We start from the raw sequence: 16,720 nt of genomic DNA on the forward strand, positions 1-16,720 counted from the left end.
AATGAGGAAAATGAATCTTTATTTTTTTTTTCTCTAAAAGCAGAATCCATGTACATGGTTTTTTGTATGGTTTAAAGGTGGTATGAAGATGTGAACAGTCACATCACAGAAATAATACAGGACAAACCAGTGAAGGAACGAAGAGCCAGTTTGACAATTGCTTTATCAAGTAGTCCAAACATTATTTTTAACTAATGGTTTTGCCAGAGTGGACTTCAGGACAGTATTAAAATCTTACCTACTCAACACAAGTCCAGAGGAAATGAGTGGGAAAAGAACTACAAAACACAATTATTGCTGCCGTATCTGAATTTGTTTCCTTGCAGGATATTCTAGTATGCTGGGAAAACAGTTTTAAAATATCAGTTTCATTAAGAATGTCATTCAGATAAATAGAAATTAACCAACCAGCCAAACTAACATGGTAAATTAGACTTCATCTGAGATCAAAAGAAAATGGGCTGTTCTACAAAAAGCAAAGAGGTTTTGTTTTATAAGGCAAAGAGTTGATCGTTATACTTTGAAACACTGAGAATAGATGTGCTTAAGCAGCTCAGGAAATTTGGGTTGTAGTTGTTCCCAACAACTGCGAAGGGCAATCCTGGCCTAGTGACCTGTCAGCACCAGGGAGATCTCACCTCTCTTTGGGAGGAGGTGGCTCTCCAGCTGTGCTCCTCGAGGCCCCAGCCCTCCTGCACTTATACAAACGCCAGTTTTACCCAGGTCTTCTCTAACAGCAGTAGAATTGGCCCATGCAAGTACTTCTGTTGAAGTCAGGTGTATGTGTTCATGTTCAGGAGACTGGGCCCTCCAAGGGCTATTGAGTACAAGAGGGAATGAGAACTATTGCAATCATTTAGGTTAAAGGGTAGACAAAGTAATAAACACTTCAAGTGCAAGTTATGACAACCCCTTAAGACCTGAAAATGGAAGCTGATAAATTATTTAAAGCACACTCTTAACTATGAACCACACACTGTATTCGGTAGTGCCTTTATAAATACCTACTTCATAAGTCCATGTGTATCACTATATTACCTTATACTGCACAACAAGAAAAACCCAGCATACAGTAGGATGTTTCACACCAAAGGGACATTTCCCATGAGATTAGGTGCCTAGATCATCGGTTTCTGATGAAACCTTAAGATATATGAAATGTATTCTAGAACATCTGAAGATGAAGTCTGAACATCTCTCATGTTACTAAGCAAAAGGTTATCTGGAGCAACCATTTCATACAGATGATTCTAGATTTAGTTACATGATTAATCTAAACAATGTGTCCATACATATTTAATTTGAAGAAAATTCTTAAACTATGCCTCTAAAATTTATGAAGTATATAAACCACATGATTTTACATTTATAAAACCTCAGCCCTTTTATAAAAAACAAAACAAGGCCATAGTTTTAATTTTAAATCTACTGGTTTTTCTTCTCAGCAGTTTTAGTTCCTATGATACAAAAACCACAACAAACAGCACTCCACCATGGCCTTATAATGCCAAGAATAAATTATCAAGTCACACTGTAAATAAAAATAAATAATTTCTAAGTTATTTTTATTAAAAAAAAATGGTCTCTTTAATTGCACAGTATTTTAAATTTTCAGTAGCAATGAAAAGTCATTTGGGTATTTTTCTAAATGCTCCAGAGAGTAGGAAAGCACTGTGTCTCACTTTTCAAGCTTTACACATCGAAAATACCTCAGTCAAACTCATCAACTGATAAAACTGAAATATTTTGGCAGTCTCTTACTGTGGCAAGATGCTGTGGTATCTCTCACCCAGGGCATTTAGTCCTCTGGTGCTCCCCTTGCTGGGCAAATGCCCCCAGTTTCCTGTTCCAAGTGAGGTACTCTGGTTTACAGTGACAGCTTTGATATTTTTGGAAAGGTGTTCTCCATGAGTTACAACTTTCCCAGCAGAAGTTCATCAACAGCTCAACAACAGTCCACATCCTCCAAGGCTGCAAAAGTCTCCTTTGAGGGCTTCACCAGAATGGCACACCTTCTTTTTGGGTGTCACATGAACACATCAGGCTTTTGGCTCTCCCCAGACCTATTCTGCAGTGGAGGACTAAGCTACAACTCAAACATACCAAATCAAACAGGACACCTGAAAAGATATGATCTTAAGACCATTAGCAGTATCTTAAACCCACTTGCCAAATAGACGTGTGTGTATATACAAATATATATATGTGAGTCCACAAACTTTTTTTAAAAAATAAACGACAACAAAGTGATTAATACTGCCATAGCCTGGGCATGTTTAGCTCAAAGATAATTATCTACAAGACATATTTAAAAACTCTAAATATTGGCAACAAGTTGTTGTATAGAAAACAGTTGTGGGCAGATGCCTAATGTATGTGTATTCAAAATACTGTGTATCTATATACTATTACTGATGTAGCTACAACAGCTTGGGATTTTATCTAAAAATACAGAGTTTCTGCTAAGTATCAAAACAACTCTCAAGTACTGAAGACAAGGGAACCTGTTGCCCTCTTCTTAGCAGAGGGACAGCCCTAACTTGAAGGTACTTAATCCTTCACTGCACCTCTACAACTCAGCTGGGGTAAAGACAGTATCACTGAACTACCTTTACTATTTAAGTATCATGGGACATTACAGGTCAGTTATTTGCATCAATGCAATGACATAAACAAAGGTTGTATTTGACCAGTATAATTGTGTCCATGTTTGTTACTAGTGTCCTCTTTAAAAGAGGACTGATCTCCTCATCATGGAGGAATTCACATGCAACTCCTCAATCTGTTATCTCAGCAAAACAAAAGGAAGTATATTTTGTCCACAGTAAATTTGCTTTATCCAACAAAAGAGAGTCTAAGGAGAACTAGCACAACACTAAAACCCACCAAATCACTCCTGCTCTTACATTTTTAACGCATTTTCAGTGCTTGAGCACAAAGCGCAGAATCTATTACAAGAATTCTCTACCAATCAACACACTTTTTGGGATTCAATACACCATTGAGCGTACACAGAGGCAATCAGTACTGACAACTCAGGTCCGGGCACGGCACACACGGTCCCACGCACCTCCTTGCACCATTATCACCACATGGCTAAGCCTGCTGGTCCAGTGCTCTAGGCCAGACTGCCACATGTACATGGTAGGAAGCATTCTGATGCTCACGTGATAGAGAAAAAGACAAACCACTTCTATTATATGCACATGTTTCTGTTCATGCTTAAAGGAATTGAACTTTTGGCAGAAGTAAATCCCTACACAAAAAACAAAGGTAGAAACCCATTAAAAACACAAATATAATAATTGCATTATTAAAATAGCTGTATCTACACTATGGTGTAGTACTCAGTTTAATTCGATTTAAAAAATCTTAGTGTAAAACTAAGATGAGACCCATTTCCCAGTCCAAACCTCAGCATCAGCGCTGCATCAATCTCTACTTTAAAACATGCTCTACAGATGATGACCAACCAAATCCAGGGAAAAACTGTTGCCACAGGTGAAGAGGTCTTCTCCCTAAACAGACAATGCAGGACAGATGGTGGAGAGCCCCTCCGGTATTGCCGCAGGGACGGGCAATGGCAGAACCTGCAGAACACCAGCAGTGGGAGCTGCGGGAGCACTACGTCCTGAATTGGTTTGCTGAACATGGTTCAGATTATTGGATATTTCTATAGCACAATGCTCTTTAGAAGCATTTACCGTATACCCAAACTCTACTTGCTGCAACACATGGTGTCGCACAAGTAGTGAAAACATCTTCATATTCAAAGGTGCTTGGACATAATTTTCAGGCAGCATTTTACCTTTATTTTAGTGGGTTCCCACTACAAAGATTTTAGAAGGAAGATGCCAATAGCTTACTTTTTCTTTTTTATATATGAAATTGAGACAGACACCTAAACGAATACCTACTGTTACTTGCCTAAGTCTATTCTATGTCTGAAATCTCTAATTTTTAAATAAGGGATAAAATGTTGCCCAAAAGACTAGTTATAATTATACACTTGTGTTTCTACTAAATCTAAAAATCAAAATAGTTCTCAGTTAAAAAGATACAATTTGTATCAACAGTAAAAGGTACTTTCTGGTTCTTCAGGGCCTTACTTAAAATTCCAGCAAGTGTATCAAAATTATCAGCTGTAATAGTGTAAACTGGTGACTTTTTTTAAATACTGAACATTGTTATCATGGATGAAAACCTAAAACTGTCAGCAACTGATTATGTCATGTAAGTACATCTGACATCAATTGCAATATCTATTTCTTTTATTTATATATATATATATGTAAGGTTATGATGAGGTGCTAGTAAAACCCATGATTTAAAACCAGAAATATCCCTTACTAATGCTAAAACAGACTTGGTTTGTCTGTTTCTAAAACTACACTATTTGTGGCAAGAATCAGGCCTACATGATGCAAAAGGCGAAAAAGTAACTTCAGGAATGCATATGGTATCTTCTCTCCCCACAACCCTCCCCTCCCCAGCCAAAACAGAAACGAAAAAAAAAAGTTTAAGTTATTATTTTGAGCTACAATATCATTACCATAGTGCAGTTAATAAATGTTGCATATCCTGAACACACAAAACCTTTTCAGGCCAGCCTTGATAAATAGCAAGAAAAATCAAACAGTATCTTAAATACAAAATTTGCATTGAGATAATTAAATTCATTTAAAAACAGGTAAATATTTTATGAAAAACCATATTTTATCCAGTACAGTTATGCAGCAATACAAAGAAAAAACACATAAAACAACTAAACATGACCCTATGATTTCAGGTCCTCTTCTACTGACCAGAAATACACAGAGCTGGGTAACAACACAAGGGAACTGATACAGGGTGGCCTGATTTGAGGCGGTTCTGAGCATTTGCAGCTTCTCTTACCTTCAAAGGGGGATGAAAATACTCAGTACCTTTGAAAATCAGGCATTAAGGCTTTTACCATATCCATAAATTAGTAAAAAAAAATTTTTTTTCCTCCTCTGTTTGCATCTGATCTTACTAATTGACTGCATCAACAAAATATGTAACTATTTAAAATAAACAAAGAAAATAATGAAAAGTGCCATACTATAAATTACCAATATATTGTTATCCATTTCACTGTTAACTGGTAACTTAATTATTTGTTTAAAAAAATGAAGTCAGTGCTGCAGTAAATCTTTGTTTTCTATAAACAGATGATTACAGCACAAAAAAAGCTCACAAACCCAAACAAACATACATCAGACATACTTCTGGTGTTGTAAAAAGTTCACAAACTTGGCTTGAAAATTGCTTGCCAGAAGTAGCAAAATCCTCTTTCTGTAGGTTGTTTTAATACCTCACAGCCCAAGGACAAGCATCCAGCAAGTTAAAAAACTAAACCAAAAATCCCAACAACATGTAACAAGGATAGAAAGTGCTGCATATAAACCCCTGATGCACCAAAGATTATAACCAGAGACCACAGATTATTTTTATATATATATATATATATTAATTTAAACTGGAACATCCTCCAGCTGTGAAAATAGCCATTTAAAAATTTTCAAACTAGAACACAAAACATATCTGGTACTTCCAATGCATGGGGCTATACACACAGACTCCATGATACAGTATTTCACATAAATGGATTACTATATAACCTCCTTGCTGAGAAGGAGATCACAAATGCTATTGTAGCAAACCTCCCTCAGCGTTAGAGCTGAGCTGAAAACTACTAGACACCACAAAGATGCATCATCTCTCAATAACCTAGCTGAGATTTTTCCACTAAGATGGCTGCAGCGAGCTGCTGAGCGTCCGTCACGTGAGGGTTCTTCTTCATGACGATCCTGACAAGATCAGGGGGGAAGATGTTGCAGAGGTTAATGTAAACCTTCTCGCGGGTGTCTTGGTGCCTTGGAGGGTCTTGAGGGATTCCACAGTAAGGTACACGCCAAGTCTGGTCCTGCTGTTCAGGGAGGCTTTGGAAGGCAAACTGCTCATAACACGGCTGTGTGGGGTTACTCGGCAAGGAGTAGGTTTGGCGGTAGCCATACGCATCCATCCCATAACTCTGCCTATCCCAACCTCCGAGCCCATCTTGGCCAGAATAAGGCTTTCTGTGTCTTAAAGGAGAATTATCATACAAGCGTGAGTCTGAAATGCTGTCTATTCTCGTGGATACAAGGGCTCTCCCCAGGTGCATGGTTTTTGAATGTGGCGAACTCTGAGATGTGGAGTAGTCGTTTGGACAGCTAGACCGAGCACCGACTATTGGATGCTGCAGATGCACAGCCATGTATGGAATAGGAGATTTGTGGTGATGCTTTGGTTCTTCATGACTATAGCTTTGCACTCGTGCAAGAGGCTCGTGATAGCTCTGTAGGAAGGGTGGAGTGTTAAGGCGGCCATGCGGGTGCATATGTTGGCACTTCAAGTTCTCCTCCAGCTGTGGGTCAGGCGAACTCATGTAAGAGCGATCGCTGTAACCCACGTAGGAATCACTACTGCCACAGCTAATGCTCCCTTCACTGCTGCAGTCGGAAGCTACAGAGCTAATCCTATAATCTGTGTCCAAGGAGAAGCGCCTTTCAGGACTACGTGGACCAGATATACTTAGATTTGAATATGCACTCAGCATAGAGTAATACCCTACATCCACCGGAGATTCACATTTTGGATACTGGTCATAAGGCATTGGCGTTCCATGATTTTTGGTTGCCATCATCACTGTAGGATACTGGCCCTGTGGTCTTTGATCCTGAGGTGGGAAGTGAACTCCGGATGGAAGGCCGTTAGTTAAAGGTGCAGTACTTTGGGCTTTTCCAGCAGAGGAACTTGGTATACTAACTAAAGAAGGTACAGACCTGGTTTCCAATTTGTTTTTGGTGGGAAGCTTTTCCTCCAAGTCTTGATAGACTTGAGTCCTTATACTAGGATCCGATTGCCTCTTTGGAGCAGCACGCTTCAGCTCAGAAGTGCTATCATTTTTAGTGCTACAGGGAACACTATTGCTTTTTACCAGTCCTCCTTCACTTGTAGTTTTGGCAGCTGTGCTTCTAGACATGGCACGAAGTTCATCAGCTACAGATCGCTGAGGCTGATTTCCTCTTTCTGGATGATAGTATTTGCATTTGTGTCCATAGGTACATTTCTTCCCTATTAGTACAAACATAATCAGATAAAAAAACCCCTTCAAATAAAATCTGTTTGAATTTAATGTAATAGAAATAATAATAAATATCAACATCACATAAACATCAAATAATAGAAATGCCTCTCATTTAAAGTTTTACTGTTGTTTCGAAAAGTCTTACAAATGGTTTTGTGTGACATGGGGCATGATCAAAGATCTCTCTTGTATTGCAGAGAAAAAAGAGGCAGTGGTAGTGTGCTGCAGCTAGTGCTCTAGGAATGCAGACCAACACTACCAGCCACATTTTGAGCTGAACGTGACACTGTCAGTGTACCTGTACACACCTGCTGTATTGGGCCAGGACGATACGTAGGCAGAAAACTTAACAGGAAAGTCCCCCAGAGTCACAAGACCAGCAGGTTTCAGCTCAGTCAAGATGCCTGTAGGGTTGCTCAGTAGCTAAACTTCAGACAGTTCACTAAATTTTCTGGAAGAAAACCTCATTGTCTTATCACATTAGAAAAGGGCTTCTGGAGCCTGTAGGATTTAGGTGTTGTTTTGGATCTATTCCTATGAATGATTAACAAAGTTGCTCCGTAGATAGAAATGTTCTCTAACTAGCACATGAAAAAAAATCACTTCAGTTTCCACCATCAGCTCAGCATTTGAACCACTATTAGGCTAAGACAACAATGTTAAAACCAGTGTTAGAGTTTTTATTTTTGGCAGTGTTAAAATAAAGCAGGAGCTTGGTCCCCAGTCCCAGCAGTACAACAAATTGATGGGTTAAATCAAATTACCATAGGGACATGGTTGCTTCTTATGTTCTGGCACAATAGGCTTCTTCCTAAGAAAATTGTCCAGACTTGGACCATGGCGGCCAAGAGGATCATCAGGAGGCATAAATCTATAAAAAAGGAAAAGTATTACTGAAGCAAACAAGCCTTTCCATACTCTTTATGCAATGACCAAGAACCTCATGACTGTGCCCTACACCATAATCTGCCATCTTGTAATTTTTAAGCCTAGGTACCTTGAGAGCAGTTTTGGCAGGCCATCTTTCTGCTGCAGGTACTGCCTGAGAGGTGAGTCATAGAAATAGTCTGCTTCAGTCTAGCTCAGTCTACGCTCTGTGGCAAAGCAGGGCTGCACACAACCCGTCCCTAAATCAAAAGTAAGGGTAGCAATACAGGTAGCGTTTTCTTAAAACACCACAACTAACTTCACAAAACTGTGCTGTCTGCCCAGGATTCTTGCATCAGTGTTCAGGCACTCATACACAAGTGTCTGCTCAGCAGAGTACGTAGTCCCTCCCATCATAAGAAGCCACCTGTTGTAACTGCAGTTGATCTGTACGCCAGGGCACAAAGTTACTATAGATAGATCTAATCAAACAGTTGAACTACAGACCTCCTGAGGTTCATCTCAACACGTTCTTTTCTATGACTCTAGAACTTAGGAGTGTAACCACAGGCACTCAGAAACGCTGGCTCAGTATATCAAGAGATTTGAAATATTATACCATAGCATACATCAAATATATATCAGCATACATAAAAAAAGAAAAAATAGCATAAAATGACATAAAGATATCACTATAAAACCAGAGGTTTGGGTACTTTTAATTAGAAGAACAAATCTAAGATTGACTATTCCTCCTCTTTTTCTACAGGTACCTAATGATTTGGGTGTAAGTTAAAAAAATCATACAAATCTTCAAACAGTCCTTTCCTCAATTATTTTAGTGGCACATATAAAGACAGAATGACTTACTTGTCGTTAACAAATGAATACATCAACAAGCGCTCATCTATGAACTTCTTCCATTCTGGCTTTTCATTAGCTAGATCCCTGTAATTATCATTAGAAACAATGATGCCATCTGACTCAAAGGCCAACTTCACTATAAATCGGTCATCGTAGCACACCACCCTTCTCCCTTGCACTCGTCGGGATGGTGTGAACACAAGAATCTTCTCCTTTTCTAATTTACGCAAGATTTCTTGATCTACAAGGAGTAACAATCAAAAGTTAAACAAGGAAGAAGAGAAAAATATGTTTGTCTAATCTCTAAAGACATTAGATTTGAGGAAGAAAATCCAGACATTTAAGACTAAAAATGTCTTTAAATGATTATAGTGCAGCAGAAGGTGTCCGATATATGATATCTGAAGTTAGAGTCAGCAGTCAGCTGGCAACACTTTCAATAAAAACCCACAAACAAATCAAAACCTCCTGCTCCACACTAGTTCTCGAAGACTAACACAAGGAGACTTCGTTCACATTCCTCTGGTTCAAAAGAGGAATCAAAACACCCGTGAAAAACTCCTCTCCTTGAAGGAGTGGTTTTAAACATCACTGAATGTTTCAGTGAGTAGGAGGAATATAGCCAAGCCATGGGTTTCCCGTAACTGAGCTCCTAGGTGAAGACAGACCCTTTTCATCTATTTGTGGTACCCAGCAAGAAACACGTTTTGAAAGAATTCCAGTAGGTCACATTAATGGGACTGTCTCATAAAAGTCCCTGCCCATCAAAAGAAAGGGTTGCTACCCATAAGTACTAGAAAACCCACATTCAGTACAAGCACTCAGGTTCTTCACAAATATTAACAGCATTCCCCAATAATACCTCTGATGTCATTTTGTAACCAACAGCAAAAGTGGTGGTGGTTTGGTTTTGGTTTTTTTTGTTAACATCAGCAATAGTTCAGATTGTACCTTTCCTTGAATGGTTTACATATTGTTTATACATAAGTTCTTAACAAAGCCAAACAGATTTCCCTTTAATCCTGCTAAATAAGCATATTTAGCATTTTATGTAATTTCTTCTTGTCCTACACAATCTGTCAGTCACATATCCAAAAGCATTTTCTCTTTGTCTGTGTGGAAGCTGGAGATCCCAAGGAGCTTTGAAAGAGGAGGTTGTACCTAGCACTGGGGCACCTACCCCTTATGTTAATTCTCCTACCTATCACCCTCCTCAGAGCAGACAAGCTATGAAAGAAAAATATGCAAAAAACTAGGCAACATCTAAACCAGCAGAAGAGTATGACTCATGGCTCTTAATAATGGTTAAGATCTCAAATAACTCAACTGTTTTGTAGCATAAGAAACTTGACAGGGAACATGTTCCATCTGAAAATAAAAAAGACTCCAACAGAAAGAAATACAGCATTAATATTACGTACAGGCAATATATTTGATACAAGCATTTATCTGCTTAGTAGAAAAAGCACAAAATTTTAAATCAAATATAACCTTTTTGTATTCACCCCTCCACAGTATGGTAAATGAGGAATGACAGTGTGATGGAAGTTGATTTTTTTCCCTAGTAAGAAAGAATAAAAAAATCTGCCATGTGATGACTGGCAGGTACTAATAACAAAGATGTGGCTGTTGTTTAGTCCAAGAGGCTTCTCATGAATACTGACAGTCTAGAGCCATCCTCACATTAGTCATCTAGGGCTTTTTCAAAATTCCAGGTGGCCACATGTTCCAGGTGCGTATCTCTGGAAACAAGAGTGTCAGCACAATGTATTTCACAAGACTGGTAGCACACAGGCTCCCTGTATCCTGACAAGAAAACTGAAGAACCTCTGTTTTACAGAAAATACAATAACCTGCTTTGATCTTCCTCCCATTTTCAGGGTCCATGATGACACATGGAAAACTGATTTCTCATTATTAGACAACTGGTCAATTCTGTGCATTGCTACTTTCTTAAAACTCCTTTTGGGGCTTCCAGCCCTATGCACACTTCTAGCTGATGTCACAGTTTATTTCTAAGTAGTCAAATTTTTATTACTTAGCCAAGGGTTATTTTAACCCCCAAATTCCCCTCTGTTTCATCTTTAGGGCAGATGGAGCATGCCTCTCCAGCCTTCACACAGAACCTGTTAGTTGCATCAAGAAATAAATACCTCTACACCAATTTTTTTTTCCCTAGATAAACATATTCAAAATTAAAATATTCAAAATTTTTCTCACTTGTTAATGTCAGGATAATTCCCATAACCCAAAGCACAGGCAGTGACTCACTGCAGGTGACTAGCAGACAGGCCAGCCTGGCAGAATCTGCTCACCACAATAAAGATCACCCAGCAAATGACTCACTTCAAACCCCTTCACTACTAATGATGCACACGTATAGCAGATTTAAAAAATGGCAGTTACATTCTTTCAAGAAGTAAGTAGCAACGTTAATGGAAACTTGATCAGACGAGCAGAAAAGGAGGACTTGGAAAGGGCATTGCTTTGTCTTTTTCCTTCCTGAAGATCACAAGGAAGTTACTACCCCAAAGATATTCTATCAGAACCTTTTATGTCTAAACATTTGTTCATTTGAGCAGTAGCACTCAAGATGTGCAAATCATCAAACAAGCCACTGAAGATGGAATGGAGCTTACCTGTTATAAGAGCATCAGGTCTTGACTGCTCTTTCCTCCATGCTGGCACAAACACAGTAACATCCTTGTGGCCTCTTTCCAAAAACCAGTCTACTGCCAATTTGATTCCTCGACAAGAAAATACTTCTTTGTTCCCGTGGCTGAAACACACATTCGAATTCTTTATTAGATGACTTTATTTTTCTATGACCATAAATGGAGCTCAACAAAATGCAGATCTCAAAGCCATGCTCTTCACTTGCTCCATGGTTCCTAAAGCCAGCTGGGTACCACTCTGAGCCTTGCTGAAACATGGCCATCACTTGCTCTGTGGTGTGGGAGAGGGGTATTAAATCTGCCAAACATTTTCATCATCTGTACACAGATTCGACAAGTAAGGAAAGATATAAGCAGGGTGTGTTAAAAATCCTCATAGCCCAATGAAAAGTATGGGGTATAACAGGCAGCTTGGAGACTTGATGAGGGAAACCAAAAGGCCTGAAATACCAACATGGGAGCGCAATGTGTTTAGGAAACGCTAGCAGATGAGTACTGAACACTGGTGCACATGGCAGCAGGGGAAGAGACAGCAGATCCCTGCTGGAAGAGCTCTGTGAGCTCTCATGTGAACAGAGAAAGAGAGAGGAGAAGGTCTCCAAGCCCAAGGGGATGGCAGGCACTCTGCAGGACAAATTAGGCAATCTGGAGAGACTGTCCAAAATCAACATGACAAAACTAAGAATTTGCTTCATGCTGCACTTCAGAAGAAGAAATTAACATGTATTAAAAAAGCCGTGGAGAGACAGTTAAACAGAAACCAATCAGACACAAGCAAAACAAAATATATGCATCTGTTGTGCAATAACTGTCTGAAGTAAGGCGAGAGATGCAATTATGTCATATTCTAAAGGCAGACAAGTCCTTGCCCAACTTTTACATCCAGTTTCAGGCAGGACATATTATAAAAGACACAGACGAAATGGAAAGAATCCAAAAGAAAGTGAAATGAGACCTATGGGGAAAGGTTGAAGGAAGTACATTTAGTTAATCTGGAGGAAAAAAAGCAGCTTGTGGAGGAACAAAACAATCTTCAATATATAGGAGTTAATTAAAATAGAGGAGAGCAATCAACGACTGAGTGTCCACAGAAAAGTTCTGGGAGCAAGGGGCTGGAAGGTGGTTGCTGGGAGAAGAGGTTGGGTCTGTCCCTCACTGGGCATGCCCAGCTCTAGCAGGCTCCACAATGAAGGAGAAGGGAATGAAGGAACACTTAGGCTCAAAGAAAAAAAGGTGCTTCATGAGGAGCAGGTACACTCCCAGAGGGACTTGCAGACTGTGGAGAACAGGAAAAGTGCAAGAAGAAAGGAGCAGCAGAGAAAAAGTGACTCCAATTCCCTGCACTGCTCAAGGCTGCTCTGAAGGGACTGATTGTCACCTGCAGCCATGAAAAGCTGTGAGAGATGTCTGAGTGAGGCTGTGATGAGGTAGCATGGAAGACACATATTTGGAGTTAAGAGAGCCTGGGAGAAGGAGAGACATTCTCCCCCCCCCGAATATTTTAATGTTTGCCTCTTTTGTTTCATAATACCTGATTCAGAATTAAATATTTATGTTAACTGGCTATAAATTAAGTTAAATTCCACAAGATGAGTCTGTCTGACATAAAAAATTACTCAGTGAGTGATCTCCCTGTCATTATTTTGACCCAGGGGTTTTCTTGCTTCTGTTCCTCTTGTTTTCTCTCCCCCATTCTGCTAGGAAGGGGCGAGCCACAGTCAACTCACCATAGTCCCGCTGGATGAGGACAGAGAAGTCCTTAACTAGCATAAGGCACTGTTAAGCACTATGCTAGTAAAAGCTTTCAACCTGATCTGTGAGACAGTCTGGGCATAGATTTTGGGATCTCCTCACTGGACACTTTGCAGAACAAGTTAGACAGCTTCTCTGGGGCCATTCTGGGTTCTCCATGCATAGGAGGAGACAAGCAACTTGTCTTTTGTGAGGTCTCTCCCAACCCCACAGCTCTGTGTAGCACAAGAAACACGGGGGCACGGAAATAAGCTATCACCTTTCACTTGGTTGGCTTGTTGTGTATAGCAGGTATGCCACAACCTGCTTTCCAGAAGGGTAAAAGACAATTCTTTCTCCATGATTTGTGAAGGGGACAATATTATGACGGATAGCCACAGGAATTTTAAAAGCTCCTTCTACTTGCATGTTTTGAGGTAAATGCAACCACCAGAAAGTTACTGAAAAATACTTTTTCCCCCCTCAGTATGGAAATTTTAAGTAGCTATTATTTCCAGCTTTCTAAAACATAGCACTGCTGTATGTTTCTTGATAATGAGGGAGACTGAGTAATTGTGCAATGGACCAAGTGCCAAAGTAAAAGTGAGAAAAACTTTGTAACAATGTTCAGATTCCAGAAGTCTGTGAAAGAGGTGGTGTACACATTCACCTGTGTCGAGAGAGAATGAGTCATGGCTAACACCTCTCACAAAGCAGCATCCTCAGCAGAGGCTGTGTTGAAGGTCACAGATCCCGAATAAAAGAAAAAAATACGTAAAAAAAAAAAAAGGAAAAAGGAAAAAAAATAGCCCACTACCTTTAACTGGATTTAAGTGAGGAACTGTATTGTTTCCTCCTCTAATGATACTGGAGAGAATACCTGGAGAGTTAGTTATATAAGATATTGCAATTGTTGCCAGCCATAATAATAAAAGGTTTTCGATTTTAGCTGGCATGGGGTACTCTAAGGATAGTTTCAAATCCATCTTCTGTGCCTACACTAGGAAGGCTGTCAGGAACGATACAACTATGTACCTCAATATCCTGTTTAGCTATAGTTACAGGCCTCATATAGGGTATGGTTATAGGCATCCCCTGTTTTGGTTTTCATGCAATACAGTAATGTAATTACCATTACACAGTAATGACACTGTAATAATAAAACATAGACCAATATTTTTCCTAGGCACTGTTTTATACTACACAACTATTCTTGTGCTTGTTTGTCTGAAAGAGTAGTATATTTGTGTATTTCAGGACTTACTGGGAGTCACAGACAGATGTGTCGTGCTTAAAATTCACATGCACATATGCACAGCAAAAATGGTCAACAGTATTTCAGCCACAGAAGGTCGAATTACATCTCCCTGCAACAACACAAAATCAGAACACCTGGTGTGCATTCAGTGCCCACTGGGCAGCCATAAGGCCTCCTTTGCAAAGCCTGATACAGGACATTATTGCACGTGCTATCAGCAGGTGGTGTGCAACCACAAACATATTGTGAACCATTTTAAAACAGTCAGGAAGGGCTTGTTCCAGCTACTAAATTCCATTGGAGTCACTGTGCTGTTATTACTCTAAACAATCTCCATGGTTTTGAATGGATAAAACCATTTTTCACTCCTGACACTGAACAAAAGGTGAGTTAGGCTACATTTTAGTAATACTATGCTTCTTCCCATAAGTATGAAAAATCATTTCTGGAATGAAATCCTGGACACTCTGAAAGAAATGGATGTTCTTGCCTATTGCTTTCCATTTTCTTGTAATTCAGGCCACATTTTTAAAGGCAGAGGGAATAGCCTAATACAGACTATTAAAATTCTTTCATCCAGAACATAAATTTTAAATATACTTAAACTCTATGAAACAGAAATGAGGAATGCATCACCGTGCATACTAGCTATTCTGCACCGCTGAGCAAGTGAATTTATAACTTGTATAAATCTTCACTTTTTTTCTGCTCCTTTTCAGATGCATGCCTAAGCTGATAGCTGAGTGGGTACAAATTCCAAGAAATTGAAATGATTAGTGAAAAAGTCTGTGAAAGAGACGTGCAATTAAAATTTGTTCTTTTGGTTTGTTGTCATGCAGATTTGATGCTCTTCATTTTGAGATTTTTGTGCTTCATCAGCTTTATGATACACCATGTGGTGAAAAGACTGGAATCATGCTGCTGCTTCTGACTTCTTTTCCTTCCGCTTAGTTGTAAAAAAGAGGAGAAATGTTTGTACTTCTTTGTTAAGAAAAATTATTTTAAAAATATCTTCCCAATTATTAAAAGTATGTGAAAACTCAGACCACTCAGGTTGACAGCTGTAACCCTGGGTGAGATATCAGTGTATACTATGGTTCTGCTTGCTGATTATGTTTAATCTACAACTCCTAGTTGGAAGATACAGTATATTCCTTCAGAAATGCCTATTTCTCTTTCATAGTATGCACGAACGATTCTTTTAAACATCACTTTTATATTTGGCCTGTTGATAGTTGTAGTTTCATTTTTAAATGGAAAAAACCCACCTCCTGGGCAAAAATCAATCAATCATTTTCTAGGCTAGGAGAGTTAGTAGAAAGTGGTGAAACATCTGATGAGAACACTTTCATTTTCTCTGTTACCTTCCCAGACCCTAGATCTTCTCCTAGATTTTCTAGCGACTGTCTTGAAAAGACTTGTTGTAGGCACTCTGAAAAGTCTGACTGCTTAGAATACCTGTAAGACTTCTGGTGTACTCTAATGCAACATTCAAACCAACACAGAGCTCACATTTTGAAAACTACAGCAAACATACACATTGATGACAAGAGCTGAGGTCTACAATAGGGCCTTGTTGCAATATGCATACAGGTTTTTATACAACTGAAATATGCACACATCAAGGCACTTCCCATGTAAAAGCATACTGATTAAAAGCAAGAACTCAAGCATATACCTGCCCAGTATGAGATATTACAGAGTTACAAACCAGTTTTCTTCTATCATATCATAGGAGGAAAACAGTGTTCAGTCCATAGCACAAACAGAAAATTTCCACCCTGTATCATATCAGTGACTCATAACCCTGGCAGCCTGGCTTTGTAACGAGCCTCATCCCTTTAAAAATTTTTTTAAGCTCTACTAATTTCCTAATCACAGAAATCATTTGTCCCAGAGCACTTTTCAGTAACCTGGGCCTTCTATCAGCCCTGCATTTGTTCCTTATAGATATATATACTGGTGCTGACAGGAAGAGTTCCCAAATGTTTTTGGGTTTGTTTTTTTTTTTAGCCCATGGCAAATTACTTCAATGCTTTGAGGTCTCTGAAGGAAAAAAAGCCTTGGAAGCTGTAGGGCTTCTAACGCCAGAGCACTCTATGGGTACAGTAAGCACTGCCCCGGGCCAGACCTGCATGTGGGTGTCTGACCGAGCCAGAGTCACGCACTCAG

At 39.3% G+C, this 16,720-nt stretch overlaps 1 protein-coding gene across 4 annotated transcripts in view; it reads right to left on the reverse strand.

The window, feature by feature from the left end:
- The window catches only part of ZC3H12C (zinc finger CCCH-type containing 12C), a 45,416-nt gene continuing 28,696 nt past the window's right edge, over positions 1–16,720 (reverse strand). For all 4 annotated transcript variants that reach the window (XM_027653240.1, XM_027653220.1, XM_027653229.1 and 1 more), the window contains exons 3-6: positions 11,524–11,663; positions 8,891–9,125; positions 7,918–8,024; positions 1–7,140 (exon numbers count right to left, since the gene is read on the reverse strand). In XM_027653240.1, the coding sequence (XP_027509041.1) occupies positions 5,744–7,140; positions 7,918–8,024; positions 8,891–9,125; positions 11,524–11,663 (1,879 nt within the window). In that variant the 3' untranslated portion in view covers positions 1–5,743. The remainder of the gene's footprint in view (positions 7,141–7,917; positions 8,025–8,890; positions 9,126–11,523; positions 11,664–16,720) is intronic.

Source organism: Corapipo altera, unplaced genomic scaffold, assembly GCF_003945725.1.
Source record: "Corapipo altera isolate COAL_440 unplaced genomic scaffold, ASM394572v1 0, whole genome shotgun sequence".
Taxonomy (NCBI): Eukaryota; Metazoa; Chordata; class Aves; order Passeriformes; family Pipridae; genus Corapipo; species Corapipo altera.